Here is a 15,833-nt window from a genome sequence, read left to right on the forward strand (position 1 = left end):
AACACACATTAATTAGATCAGTTTCATGGTGAGAAAAGGAGTGTGTACTTGAGTGCAAGCAATGTATTCTAATTCAGAGCAAGATGAGGAGGTGAATCGAAGAATTGGGTGACAGTGTTAGTGGAGAGCTGCCCAACATTCAAAGAGAAGAAAATGGAATGCAGTGTGGCAAGGCACAGCCTGGAGCATTAAAATGGTGGAGCTGCATTAGGCAAATGCAGAGAACCAGGAAAATGAAGGCAGTCAAGATAGTGGCTTTACTAAAGTAAAGAAAGGTTGAGGAAAGCACTGATGGCAGTTGGGTGATGGAAAGGTAATGGGAATGATGAATGTGGATGAATGTCATATTTTTTTGGGTTTGATGAAATAACTTGTATGCTTCATTTTTTACCACTTCTTCCTGTTGTAGTCTTAAGGGGAAAAAAAATCTCTTATTGGGAACTTATCTCTGTATTTGAGCCTTCAGGGTCAATAATAGAATCTCAGATTTTATTGAGAAGATATTTTGGTTGGAGGCTGTTAGGGAAATTTACTGAGGAAGCAGAAACTGCCATAGGAATTATATTTTAATCTTGATGAAACTTATAATATTCTGGGGAAAAATCAAAGTCAAACATTTGAATGTACTAAAAAATGCTTGGACCTGAGCTTCTGAAAACTGTTGGAGGACGATAGACATAGATGCAATGCTACTCATATTCCTGTAGCTGACAAGGATATCTCAAGGAGTACTAGTTCCTACTCATCCCATAAAACATCCTTCCGCTCATCGTAATGTTCAGATGTTTCAGATCTGCGCTCTGTATGCTCTTGAGTAAAGTACAGCACAGAGACAGCGGGTTGCATGGTCAGCACCACGTGTGCAATTCTACAAGGACATTTTACACTGGAGCAAGACCTTACACAGGGTGCTGCAGAGAGAGATGAAGAGCTTTTACTGGAGGGTAAAGAGGCAGCTGTTGGAGTACATACTTAAAACTCCTTAAAACCAGCTTCTTTCTATCTGTCTCTGACTCAGCACCCAAAATTGCTTGTCACTTTCAAAAATGAAGTCTTTTGTGTTCTGATGTAAAAAGGTTATGTAGGGAGAAGAAAGAATTTGTAGTATTTGTTCTTTGCCCACAACATTTTTCTAAATTCAGTAAGGTACTGTACTGGTGCTGACACTGAAATGAGTCAGTTTTAAAGAGTCCCTTAACATTTATAACCATTATGTTTGTAATTTGTTTCAGTATGAAATGTTAAGCTAAAACTACACATAAGTTTATAAAGGTTCAGAGAGAAGATTGTCCCCCCTCTACTCTGTCCTCGTGAGGCCTTATCTGCAATACTGCATCCAAGCCTGGGCCCCCAGCACAAGAAAGATGTGGAGTTGTCGGAGAGGGTCCAGAGGAGGACCACAAAGATGATCAAAGGGCCAGAGTACCTCTCCTATGCAGACGGATTGAGGGAGTTGGGCTTGTTCTGCCTGGAGAAGGCCATGGGGAAATCTCACTGGGGCCATCTAGTACTTGTGGAGAGACACTGACAGTCTGCTGGTGATAGGTTTTGGGGAAATGGTTTTAAACTAAAAGAGAGGAGATCTAGGTAAAATGTTTTTGGAAATGTTTTACTCAGTGTGGTGAGACACTGGCATAGGCTGTCCAGGGAAGGTGTGGATGCCCCATCCCTGGAGACATTCAAGGCCAGGATGAATGGGGCCCTGGGCAGCCTGATCCAGTGGGTGGCAACCAACCTGCGGCAGGAGGTTGGAAGTGGATGGTCTTTAAGGTCCCTTCCAAACTAAGTCAACTGGTGATTCTTTGATTCAATAATTGTAATTATAAGGTAGTTGTATATTATTTTCAGACAACATAATTCTTTTCAGATTGAATAATGTAATGGAAAGAAACTCATTTAAATTACCTTGACCCTTAAATAGTTATCAAGGGAGAGTAGGGTTTATCTAGGATGGCCAAAGACACACAGCTGTTTTCTAACAGAATACGTGTGCTTTTATCACAAGGCGATCTCAAAGCACAGAGACTCACATGGGTTCTTTCATGATAGTGCTAAGGGCACTGAAACATTTATGTGTGGGAATTACTGATTTCACTGCACTAGTAAGGGAATTATATTTGACTTAAATATCCTGAAGAATATAGATTGTTTTCCCTGTTCCAACTGTAGTACTCATTTATAGCTGAAAAGTATTCCATAGATTCTTGTAAAATCCGGGAATAATTATGTCTATGGCAATGTGAAGGAGAACCACAAAATCTCCATCTCCAATATGTTGCTTTTAAACATAGTAATTACTGCTCTGTCTACAGATTAATTCTAGTGTCAGTGATAGTATTAAAACACATGATCTGTTTGGTGTTTTCAGCAATACCATACTGACACTGAAAATCATTTTCCTTCCATACTTTTGTATTTAGAAATAGAGAAGGAAAAAAAAAAAAAAGACACACAATCCATTATCTATCCTAGAAATAGTTTCTCTTGGAAACAACAGTCAAGCCTTATTTTACATTATACCAATATGATTGCATTTTTAAACATGAATTTCTAAATGAAGTCATACATAATAGAAGAATATATAAAATTAGCAGCTGGATTGAGGCAGAACTGCAAATAAAGAGGCTCACCATCAGAAATTGCTAGCATCTTTCAAGACTAGAATATAAACTTCTTATTCATCCTGTCATGCAATTTTAAGTATTTCTCCAGCTTACAAATATGATCTGTAGTCACCATCGTGCATGGAGATAAGTATAATTTATATTCAAATGATAACAGGCCCACAATTTTGAATACCTTCCAAATCCTCAAGTTTTACTTCCATCTGAAATGGAAAAAGTAGTTGTACCCAGCTACTGATTTCTGGTCATCTGTGGAGCATCAATGAATTCCACATCTAATAAAATTCATAGCTTGTGGTACTGTGCAAAAACTGAGGTCTGTAACTCTTCTGAACTCAGAGAGTGGGTGAGCCCACTGAGATCCTTCAGCCCTATGATTTGCAGCAAGTATCCTTCGCTTTTGTTAAGAAGCTGGAATTACGTTTGCCTAGCATTGGCCAGGATAATTTTGGAATTAACTCTTCCTCAATCCTCTTATTGCAATCTTTTTCTAATTCGAAAAGAGTCCCAACCTTAGCACCATGTTTTCCCAATTTTGTTCAAGTCATAAAATTATTGATATGCATCCCAAAGTTAATGTGGCACCATTATCATGTCCCGGTATCTTCATTCATTGATGTCTTTTTAAACAGAAGCTTTTCATCCACTGCTATTGTGGAAGTCCTGTTCAATTCGGACACAGGCAGGCTTTCTTCAGTTAGTAAAACCTATGTACTTTTAGAATTCAAAATGGCTAATTGTGACTTCTTATTTTTCACTTACTTCTTGTTGCCGTGAACATAGGAGTTAACACTGGACATGTCCAGATGACAGGTAAATAAGCTCCAAGCTGTACTCAGTTGTTTCAAATTGTTATCCTTTATCCATTTTTCATCTTTCATTTGTCTTTCCTACAAAGTTAGTGCTACCTTCCCTTCCTATCTGCTGTCATCCGTGCTGAGTTCTTGGAATCCCTTGACACTCTGGCACAGCGTAGGATGTGTAATGCTTGTGTGAGTGGGTATAAAATCCTTTTCTGTTGTATTGTGCCTCTGGGCACAGCCTGCAATTACTTTGCTGGCACGTATTAAATCTAATGAAATCTTTACATTCTTATGAGAATGGTATTCACAGTGTGAATGTATCATCAGCTCGTTTTCCATTAAACAGAACAAACGCACTATAGAATCACACTTAGGAAAATTACGTGATATTCACATGAGCTTCCCCTGAAACCTGAAATACTCTTTACTGAATTAGATGTTCTACTGTATAAACAATCTGAAAAAATCTCTGTGATGTTTTAAATTGCCTTTCCCACAACTATCTGTCTAGAATGAGTGCTTTACAAAATTTTACCTCAGTACTGCTGAATTCTGCTTCATGTGTGATCTCTTTCTGTATACAGAAGCTCTAAAGCTGTTATGCTGTTGAACAGCTTTAGTTATTTCTCACTTAGCACCTTGCCTCTATTTGTGCTCTCTGCCTAGTAATAAATGCCTCCAGGTGTCACAGCAACAAGGCTCGTAGTTTCATAGGTTACTTGAATGTGCTTTCAGGTTTCCCTTAAACAATTTTTCTTTCAACTTTCCATTATCTTAATATTCAAAATTTGCATAATACTGTGGCCTTCTTTTGCCTTGGTAATAGAAACAGTAGTAGGAAGGGAGAAAAAAGAGCTCTCTATTCTGTTTTTACTATCCCAATGTAATGTCCAAACGACATGCCATCTTTTAGTTCACAAGTTATCAAATTTCTCTGTCCCTTATTTTTACAATGGTTTCCAGATTATTAGTCAGAAACTTCTGCAGCTTTGCAGTTGGATGCTTCTTCTTCCTGCTGTTATCTGTGCCTGTCTTGCACATGAGCCAAATATGCAATTGAAATAAAAATATCAATCTTTAAGCCTCGGATTTCCATTTGTTCTGTAAGACTTGTTTGCTTTCAAAATGTCACATTTTCTCATTTCTTGGCTTTTGTGTTCTTTTCTTTCTGAAATACTAACAGTTCATGTGGATGGCTACCAAGGTATTCCCTCTGTAGGAAATGCCCCTGTCAGCATCATAATATACTCCAAGAGTTGTGACTATTGGCAAAGACCACTCTGGGAGGTGTTGCCCTCTCAGACTCAACACTGCTTACCCAAGCATCATGGCTTTGCACGTATGAAAACTGAGCACTCTCCATTTGGAGAGATGACAATGAGAAACAAATGCCAAGTAGACCTTACTCCTTATTTCAGCTTCAACCACTTTGGATGTACCAGTTCTGTCTTTAACTGAAGAGACAGGCATTTTGGGTAATAAGATTTGGTTGTTAAAGTAAGGAGGCAGGAGTCTTAACCAGCCTGTTTTACTCTCAAATATTCTTTTTATCCTTTATATTTCTAAATTATTTTTATACCTTGCTTTATCTCTGTGTTAAATAGCTTTAATCGTATCTTTCAATCTTAGATTGTTATGTTCTCAAAATACTTTACAAAGATTAGTTAGTGTTGTAGATGAGCAAGAAATGGATTCCCATCCCACAGAAATTTTCAATATATCAAAACATTTCCCTGTACTGAATCAGGACAAAAATCAAAGCAAAAAACTGAGGGAAAATGGTTTAGAACATTCATTTCAATTCTGTAATCTCAGTACCTTACATTTCAGTTTTATTTTATCTTGCTCCTTTAATGCATCATTTCAAGCCAAGATTTTGAATCAGTAAACTGGTAATTTTTATTTAAAACAGTGATTGTGTTTAAGCAATGTCTATTTTAAATGTTATCACTGAAAATATATGTTGAAGACTTCTTTTTCTCATGAAATGGTTTGTTTTGAAAATTTGCCATTTTCGGGGAAACTTACATTTAATTGTGGAAGATGAAGTTACCAACATTGAGCAGGTGGACAGGCCAGTTCAGTTGCTTGGGCAGGTAACTGGTGCCACTGGAGGTGCCCTGAGGCACCTTCGTTTGACATTGTGCTGTCTCTTACATGGGCAGGACCATCCTTAGGTGCTGTGCCTTCTTGCACATCCCCTGGCAGCTCAGGTATGCTTTGGCAACTCAGTAATACTACCTTTCACAACTCAATTTAACTCAGAGAAACTAAGTCACAGCAGAATGATGGCTGAGATTTCTCTAGGACAGCTGATGGAAGATAGATGATTTGTGTTTTACTAATCTCAGATAGAGATTCAATTCAGAATTTTGTTTCTCAGCTTAATAAGCTGTTTGAAGGTACATACAGATTTTGATGTCCAGCTTGTTTTGAACATCATTCTGTATGTGCTTCACAATAGGAAGGATTAGGAAAATAAGCAGATGGTAACTCATTTGCCACATCTGAAAATTTGGACCTTACTGACTTCATGCTGTGCAGCTGAAAGTATAGCCTTTGTATTTTCCTTTGATCATATGTTCTAGCTGCAGTGGAACTCTGCTTTCCTGTGCTGTTAGCACATTTGAGCAGAAGGTTGGATCTCCTAAGGTCCTTTTCCACCTAAATCATCCTATGTTTAAATTTTCTGATTGTCCCTGCTCTTTAAAATAATTATGCTTACTATATCCTGCTAGGAGAAAGATCACATAATATACTTTCGTGCATAAGATTTTAATTTTGTCCCTTGTTCTTCTGTTGTTAGATTTATTAAAAAATAGTGTTTTTCTCTGAAGTCCATACATTGTTCTGTTTTTCTATCTTGTCATGGTTCTTTTCCTTTGGTTCTCTAAGTATATAATCAAAAACTATTAATAGGTATCTTCTATTTCTAGATAGATCTGGCTTCTTGTAATTTTAACTGTTCTTTATTTATTTTTGAAAGTCCAATTCTCTCATTAAAAAATCCTGGAGAAAGTAATCTGTTCTGGGATAAGAGGAAAGATCCCAGTTATGAAAAAATGCAAAAAGTGAGAAATTAAATGTTGAAATTTATCAGTGGAGGGCAATAACACATGAAATTCTTGAGAAAACCATGTTGAAGTTGGTGCTTTTAATTGATAAAGGCCATGGAAGAATAAGCTGCCAATTTTCCAGTAATATGGGGTTTGTGAGGAGAGTGAAAACAAGAGGCAATTACTAAGATTGAAGAAGCATCCCTCAGTGCTGGTTGGCATGGTGATAAAATGACAGGTGAAATAATGTTGATGAGTGTAGCAATGATACACGTGAGAAAAACAGTCCTAACTTAGATGCTCAAGGATGAGTTCAAAATAAACTGTTCTTCCTCAAGGAGGAGATCAAGAAGTTGTAGTAGATACCATCAAGCAACTAAATAGAACAGTGATCACTATTGCTGTAGACTTGTAGAAACATAGAACAGTAGAATTATAGAATCATAGAATGGCTTGTGTTGGAATGGACCTTAAAGATGAGCTGTGTCCTATCCCCCTGCTGTGGGCAGGGTTGCCACCCACTGGATCGGGTTGCTCAGAGCCTCACAAAGCCTGGCCTTGAATGCCTCCAGGAAAGGAATGTATAAGAAATGTTAGGGTAGAAGAATAAAGAAACACTGATGACAAGTCTGATTTTCTAAACTGGAAAAGAGTATAATATATAGAAAAAAAAAACACAAAGAGATGATCAACAAAAGGCGTTAAGTATAGTTGCTGTATATAGAACAATAGAATAGACTTTAACCCAGAGTCTTTATTCCAGAAAAAGAGATGGCTTTAGGGAGTATAATTCTGTAAAAGCCCAAGATGTGATTTTTCACTTTCTCTTCCATTCAGAAAGCAGGTTAGTTAAACTCTGTGGTAGTATTTTAGATCATACAAAGTTCTGCTTATGTAAAGCAATTATATTACTTGTATACTCTTTATAATACAGCCAGTGATAATAGACTTCTAAATATTGAGTGGATACATTTATTTTTCTGTGAGTAATGACTAGGAGCAACTGAACTTCTTTGGTTAGCTTTGAGTCTGGGGGAAGCAGAAGAAATGTCATCAGAAAAATGCAACATTCATTACAGGCAGTGGGTGGAGATCTGCTGCTGGGAAGATGTCTCTTGAAAGCATATGGGTTTACATCTCAGCAAAATTGTTTGTTAATGTGGAAAAATAGTTGAAGAGATGTGTAAAATCTGAAAATCCAGGAACTTTTTATTTTCTTCTTTAATGACCTAGGATCTTTGTTTCGTCAGCTGATGAAGTGAACTACTGCTCTTTTTAAGCTTTGCATAGCTCTTTACAAAGAATCTAACTAAATGTTCCACTGAAAATCCAAATTTGCCAGTTATCACAGGCAGGAATCTGAAACATGCTTGCTTAATATGTCGTGGTCTCAAAATTTACCCACAAAAGGATCCCAGTTCTTATCTGTTGGAAGTCAAGGCATAAGCAGGATCTTTTGACAAATATGATCATTTTCTGAAGAAGACAGAATACCTCAATACAGGCTATATAGTCACAATGTAAGGCTAAAGAAAAAAAGATCTTGTAATCCAGTGCATAATTATTTACCCTCTGATATTATGTGCATCTTGGCATCTGCAAGTTTGTTTTGCTAAATGAAGCAAGTTGCCCAGAATTATTGTGTAAGCTAAATGAAAATGCTAACAAAATACTAACACACTTTGATATTATGTATTGATATGATGCTACCAAAAATACAAAAGGTACCAGTGCTTTCTCTTTAATTGTGAATGTTATCCTGTATCCATTTTTATACTACCTTTTAACAGCATTCCCCTCTCCTCCGTCTCTTCCTGTATGACTGAACAGTATTATGTACAACACAGTTCATATAAAGTATCTATTCAAATTTTAAATGACTCCTTCACCCTTAGAAGTAATTCCTTAATTTTCTGAAATAACCCTTAACTCCTCAAAATTTGGGAAATCTGCACTGAGTTCCCTGTTAAGGCAATCCAGTTTTTATCCTGAGGGGCATTATATACAGATGTCTCTGAAGCCCTGCAGCATCTCAGGCAGTTTGGATGCATCATTTCTGAACTTCATTTCACCCAGGCACTTTGTGCTACTTTGACAGACATCCAATTCTTGCAGATGTACTTTTGAGGAATAGGAAGACCACATGGATTTTTCCAATCCCACTACTTCAAGACTGGAATTGTTTTGTCAGAGCAGGCAGCAGACAGCAAAATGAAGAACACTGATCATTTTTTGCCCTGGTCAGTTACTCTGAAAGTAATGCCTCCTATTTATTTCCATGAAAACTATGACAGATACGAAGAGCAAAATAAAACTATTCGATAGAGCACATTCTCAGCTACAAAGCACTATTTTTAAACATAACCACCACCATTAACAATGCATTTTCACCAACAATGATCTGCATGCTGCACTTATAAAAATATGCATAGCTGTCCAGAACATGGCTTGTCTTTCACATTGCTGTTGCCACTGCTGAAATTCACCCCCCACACCTCACTATGCTCGCATCCCGTGTTTGGCCTCCATAAGTATTCTGAAGTATCAATGAAAGTCAGCAAATGCAGTTTTTTTCCTCATGGAGGAATTAAATTCCACACCTTTGCTTTATATACAATTCCATGTCAGACTACATTCTGTCAGTGTGCCCCTCTGCTGCCATACCACTAACATCTGCCTCTGGGTCATTGTAATAAAATAGGAGGCATTACTTTCAGACCAGCCTTTGTACATACATACAGGACAATGGCGTTGCTCCTGGAACGTAACAGAATAATCAAAAGATGTTTACTACTCACAGTCAAAACAAGAGAAGAGGTTACAAGAATACCAATGTAAATCTGCAAAAAAGTTATCTTTTTCCAAGTCACACTTGGAGAACATAGTCCACACAGATCATTCAGAGATGGCGTATAGAAGTTATGCTAATAAAAATACTTGACAGGTGAGCCAGATACATCTCTGTGACATATAAATAAAATAGTGAGTTAAGTATTATTCTGCAGCAGTAGTAGAAGTTTCTCTGAGAGTGAAGATGAATGGAAGGAAAAAGCAGGTAAACATGTAGAGAACAGCAGCACTACAGGAGGAAAAAATGGGCTTCTGGAGAGGTTCATTGAAAGGAAATCTGTGGTTCCACGGGTAAATCAACAACCAAGAAGATGAGATTTAGATGTTCTGAGGAGTGTCAAGAATATTAGGAGTTCCCAAATCTTGATGAGGTGCATATAAAAGTTAAATCTACCAATGCTGATCTTGCCAACTAAACCCACACATTTTCTGAGAAGGTGTGGCTTGTGTGACTCCAATTCCATAGCAAAATCTTTTAGAGATTGCTGTGGGAGTTTCCTTAATTGGAGGTAACACAATAATCAAAAGTAGTTTAAAATTCTACTCTGCATAGTTATTGCAGTGTACAAAAAATATGTTTTTATGATGTTCCTTCTCAAAATTATGAGTGTCTGTGTATATACTCGTACGCATTTATCTGTATATGTTTATATGTGTTTAAATCAGCAATGTAGGCAATTCTCAGTATCTTTTATTTGGTAGTATACAATTTTTCAGTAGGTCTTTATCTCAAGAGTCATAAAAATACCATGCAAATGCAGTTCTTTCAAATTTCTTATGTACCAAATTTCTTTCCTTTCACATGAGTTATTGGCTTTGTGCTCATTTTTGCCTCATTTTTCTTGATCGTAGTCTGCCAGTGTCTTTTTTATTCTTGAGACTTAACTGTTGAGAACTGTGTGTGCTTTTAAATATGATATATTTCCTAAAATACTTCTAGGAAAGATGGAGTCTTAATATACTATAGGTGTCTAGTAAGGTATAAGCTGCTTAAGAGAGAAGTGCATATTTTCCAGTGCATCACTTTACAACATCTGACTGCCTTCACTTATTGAACCCAGAAGTTATTACTACTGTAAAAGAAGCATCAGAACAGAGTGCATTTTTTGCCCAATTAGCTGAATTCTGAGTCCAAAATAGTAGTTCGGTCAACAATGAAGCTAATTTTGTGTGAAGACTCCAGACTGAGAACTGGAGAAGAGAATGCACCAGTGGGCATTCTTTTCTGCTGGCTGTGCTATAGAGGTTGGTAATCTCCAGCAGAAGAGATGGGTGGGCAGTAGCATCTTAAGATGCTGTAGCTTAATTATCTAGAAAGTATCTGCCAGAGCATGTGCTCACATAAAGCATTTCTTTGGTGCATCAATCAATCTATTAGTTTTCCCAGTGTGTCATGATACTTATATTCAGATAACCCAGAATCACTTGAGACTTTTTTCTTCTCCCATATGGCAATAAATGCCATGTTTTCTTTCCATTGTCACTCATATCTCTTTCAGCTGTGCAGTTTTCCAAATATCTCCCCCTCTCTGCTGAATCACTGCTGTACTGAAAACTGTTTCTCAACATATACAGTCCAGTTTTGCATGCTGCAAAACTCTATGCTTGAGGAGGCAGGAATCAGGGCACAGTGAGGGTTGGCTCTTTGTGAACGCATTGGTGGGAGCCAAGACCCCAGCAAGGCAGCAGGACAGGCATGGGGTGGCAGCAAGACTCAGCCTGGAGGTCACTGGGCAGGTCCTTGGAGATGATGCCAGACTGGGACATGACCCCAAGATCTGAACGCCAAAGCTCCCAGAACAAGGCTGCTCTCACGGTGTGCACATGAAATGTGCAGAGTTACCCATTTATGGAAGTTCATGCTGGATATGGTTTTTGAAATAACAGAAGCAAATAATCATTGTGTTATTGATGAAATCTGGGAGAGAATAGCAATTATTGTAGAAGTCTACTGTTTCTCTTTGAATCTGCACAGAAGGAGTTCAGTGTTGCATGTGACATGACCCGTGTGATTTCCAGCAGTAAACGACAGGTGTGCTTTCAGGCACAATCCTTGCAGACCAGCACACTCTGACTCCAGTTATGGCACAATTGGGTAGCACGTACAGTTCATACAGTTCAGTGGAGCAGATGCGGGCAAACCTAATTTTTAGGTACTGTACGCTATCTGCAGTAATGACAAGAGGGAAGCTGATGTAGACATCAAGAACTTGCCCCCATTCATCTTTGCACCATTTTAATTGTCAGTCTAAAGTGATATACTTACTTGGTATCTAAGCAGTAATCTACAGCGATATCTGAGTTGGAGCGATTTTCTTTCTGTGCTGCCTTGCTAATGGAGATGTACTCCCTGGATACAGGGATCACACAAACCATTACTGAGTGTCTTCCTTCAGTACACCAAATGACAAAGCAGCCCTGTAAGGGAGGTGTTTGTTCTTTCACAGTAGTTTGGGAGTAGAGATAATGATGAAGACACGCAAGGGTTCCTCTTTTCCATCTGCCTTAAAAGATTGGCTTCATACAGTCAATTTCTGTTTGTTGAGATAAATATGTTACAAAAAACTTAGGTAAATTATAACATTTATTCCAAATGAGAAAAAATTGATACCCTGGATGGAAGTTGTGGTTGTGATTATACCAGCTTATCTCCAAATTCACATTTAGCATGTTTGTCCAGGTTGTAAACACATCAGTGATAACAAACAGTGCACAGAAGCAGAGAATCGTTTCTGTTCATTTTTTTATAAACCAGCAGCTATAAAAGCCCATCATACCTATTTAAGAAATTGCTAAATATGTATGTTATTATTAAACTTTGAAGTCCCTGTAAATCCAAGGATGTTTTATCTGGGAGTTCTCTCTTTCTAAGCAAATGTAACAAGGTTTCTTCATTCTATAGGATATCATTATTTCCTCTTCTGTGAATTCTTTTGTTAAATTAGGAAAGCCTTGCAAAAAAAGTCCTTATATAATGATAGTGTGTGAAAAATGTAAAATACCTTTTTTAAAAAAAAGAATGACTTTTTCATTGTTTTACTGCTATTAGCAAATGCATTTCAAAATCAAAATAACTTGTTAGAATCCACATCTTTACACTGCTACTGAAATTGTGTTTTGATTTCTTTGACATGATCCCTGATTGCTGTGAGAAGAATCAGTTCAGTATTCTTGTTCTTAGATTCCCCCTCCTTTGTCTTGCAGCTACTTGTGGCAGATTCCATTAACAATTGCAGTAGGAAATACGAGCCACATCTCATCAGAGGCAATTATATGGGTGTCTAACAAATCAGGTAAAACTAAACTTTCCTCCCAGTGGAATCTCATAAAGCATACTTGTGTTTTCCTCAACTGTTTCTTTGGAATTGATCCTAGATAATTGTTTAGTTGCTCTGCACCCACTTTCAGCTACCTGAAATGAATTACTAAGGAAGTATTGGGAAGGGAGGGAGGAGGAATGAGGGATAAGCAGAAAGCAAGTTTTATATTATTACAGAAATTAGACAGTATAGTGAAAAGTTTTTACATAGTACTGTGTACTTAAGTGCTAAATATTTTGTATTTAGCAATACATATCAAATTATTGATGAATGCAGTTCAATTTATTGATTTGTGAAAGTTAAATGTAATATTCTTGTAGCAAAGTATCTGATAAGTATGACATAGTAAATGCAAAACATTTACATTTCTGTCATTTTGTAACTCCAATCCATGGTCTGAACCAGGCCTAAGAAATATTTACTGTTGCTAAAACATTTCCTTATTGATCTGCCAAAATATTTTGTATTCTTATTAAATAACCAGATGCTGGACCTTGAAATTGCATTATTCCACTTACAGCTTATTCTCTCCCTTCTCAATTCTTACATGATCATAATAGCTACTGTCCTGAGAACAGCTAGGGCTGGATATCAGTGGTTTTTTGTCATCTGAAAAAAGGAATCCCACTGTAAAAATTTCATGAAATATTTATTTCCTTAGTAGTTCATGGTACATCAGCTGACAGTTTTGGACTGGAATTGGAGTGAATGAGGAAACAAATGTGAAAACTTAAGTAAAATGAGTGTAAGGGTGGGAAAAGAAATAGCCGTATGTCCCCAATGAATTATAAAGAGTGAACTTACTACTTCTTGTAAAATTAAAAGGCTGTAAAGCTTTCCCTCCAACAGATATTTAACTGGAGCGAGGAATGTGTCAAACCTGTGTGTGTCTGTGTTTTTCCTTTCTTTCTTTTATAAATCATCAAAAGGTAGTAGTCACGTAGTGCTTAGCAACAAGCAGAAGCAGAGATGAATGGTGTAAGATTAGTAAAAATCTGAATAAACCAACCTTCTAGTGGTATAAGGTATGTGCTCCTTTGCCCTAATCATTTGCAGCCCATTAGAATATAGCATGTTTGATGTAATGGTCTCAAAATGTGCCTGGGACCAGGTGCTTTTCTTAACTGGGAAACATACTCTAGTTAAAGTGTACTAAGATGCTGTCCTGCTTTGCAGAATTATGTTGCATTGGCTGTACTTCTTTATGTGAACACCTTAGGAATACTTGAGAAACCTCTTTGATCTTTCACAGTCTGCCTCAATGACCTTCAGTGACCATTCTTGTCCTTTAGGACTTAACTGAACTCGCTTGAAGTTAATAGAAAGATTCCCATTGACTTCAGAGAGGGTTGATCTTCTCAACTCATCTCATTAGATTGTACTCCTGGTGCCTCCTTGATGCCTCCTTCCCTTCACTCCTGCCTTGAAAGTTCAGTGTATCACTATTATCTGCACAGTTGCCTTTTGCTTGCAGAGTGCTGAGAAGGAACAAGATAATAAAACCTCTACCCACTCTTTTAAGATCTACTTACTCCTATTGGAGTGCGTTCAAGAAATAAACTATTTGTGATGGCCAGTGTGAGCAATCATTTTGGTGTGGCTGCTATATAGAAATTAAAGAGGAACTTTTCTAAGTCATCAGTTTCCAGTGTAGCAGATCAATGTCATTGTGATCTGTTGCCGTTATCCATGTTCTTTATCATTACTTTCTCACTTGCTACATCTCATTAAAATGAGACTGTAAACTGATGAGTATAGCAAGGATGTAGTTGTCTTGCTTATATTTGTTCTTGTCTAGTTCACTTGGAGGATTTCTCAACATTAAAACGATAAGTAAGTATGTCTCTACATGTGCTCAGTATCTGATTCATTGTGTATGCTACTATATATTGGGGCAGCTATAGATTCTTTTGTTGCACTCGAGGAGATTTCTGCAGCTTGTATGTTTCTTTTGTGAGGATCTGGAAGGGATTGTGAGACTGGAAAGGGCAGTTTTCAGGACTGATTTGTCTGGGAAGGAATAATCCTGTAGAATTTCTGTTGCGTCGAGCATACATGTTTTTGTGTTGTTCCAAAGAGCAGCCAAAGAACAGCTATGCAAGTCCTAGGTGGAACAAAGCATTCCAGAGAGCATTTGGAAGATTGGAATCAATCACAGTGCTCTTCAAGTGAGTGTAATTGAATACAGACACTCAGTTCAAATTTATCTGACCTTCTTCAAGATCCAGTATTGTAAAAGAAATAAAATGATCCCTTAACACTGAAGTTTAAAGTGGAAATTATTACTGTTATGAACTTCTGCTCTGTCATAGATCCAGGGCCTGTTTATGTTTCCTCTAAATATGTGCCCTCTTTCCTATTCTCTGTAATGAGGTGTAGTAGGTAAACAGTGAAGAATCAGCTTTCATCTTGTCTCCACAAGACAACTTAAGCAGGGCTTAAGGGAAGATTCAGGCCATTCTGTTGAAAGAGTACTAAGTGAGAAAGAACAGTTCCACCCATTACATTTCTGCATATCGAAGAGAAGCATAGGCATGTCTTAAGTGAGGAGGCTTAGCTAGCATGCATTTCAATTAGGAAAGCAAAGCTGTGGACTAAGGCATACTTGTTGTTTCCTGGGCATGAGTACTCTGGCAGTCAGGTTCCAGCTAGGAAATAAGACTTGGGAGATGCTGCTGACTGAATTTTCCATTCTCACCTCCTGTACCTTGACTCATTTGTAATGTTTGAGGGAGGCAGTTCTCTGATAGACCTCTCTGCCTCTGGTAAAATGAGTCATCCAGACTTCTCTGATTATCTGTGCGGGATTGCCAGGAGATGGAGGAAAGAATGTTCTGCAGGACATCAGCAAGTATCAACTTACCTACAATACTGGCACAATTTTGACAGGATGAGGAAAAAATTAATTCCTTTGTCCCAACTTTTATTCCTTTATCACAGTGAAGATCCTAACAGGAAACTGCTACTTACACTTGTGTAGCATCACCTTAGGTGTTAGCTGTTCCACTATGTAGGAATGTTAAATTATGGTAGGGTAGTCTGAGGTAAGACTGTGTGAAACAGAACATGATTGTATTGTAACAGTACATGGTATGATCAGCTTACTATAGAGTTCACTATACTAAAGTATTTTTTTCAGTGTGGAACTAAGGCAACATGGCAAGTGAAAGAATATTTTTT

At 37.6% G+C, this 15,833-nt stretch overlaps 1 protein-coding gene across 1 annotated transcript in view; it reads left to right on the forward strand.

Annotated features, from left to right (window-relative positions):
- The window catches only part of TRHDE (thyrotropin releasing hormone degrading enzyme), a 216,919-nt gene that overhangs the window by 150,555 nt on the left and 50,531 nt on the right, over positions 1 to 15,833 (forward strand). The window contains exon 11 of the mRNA XM_010708202.3: positions 12,538 to 12,626. Within this exon, the coding sequence (XP_010706504.2) occupies positions 12,538 to 12,626 (89 nt within the window). The remainder of the gene's footprint in view (positions 1 to 12,537; positions 12,627 to 15,833) is intronic.

Source organism: Meleagris gallopavo, chromosome 1, assembly GCF_000146605.3.
Source record: "Meleagris gallopavo isolate NT-WF06-2002-E0010 breed Aviagen turkey brand Nicholas breeding stock chromosome 1, Turkey_5.1, whole genome shotgun sequence".
Taxonomy (NCBI): Eukaryota; Metazoa; Chordata; class Aves; order Galliformes; family Phasianidae; genus Meleagris; species Meleagris gallopavo.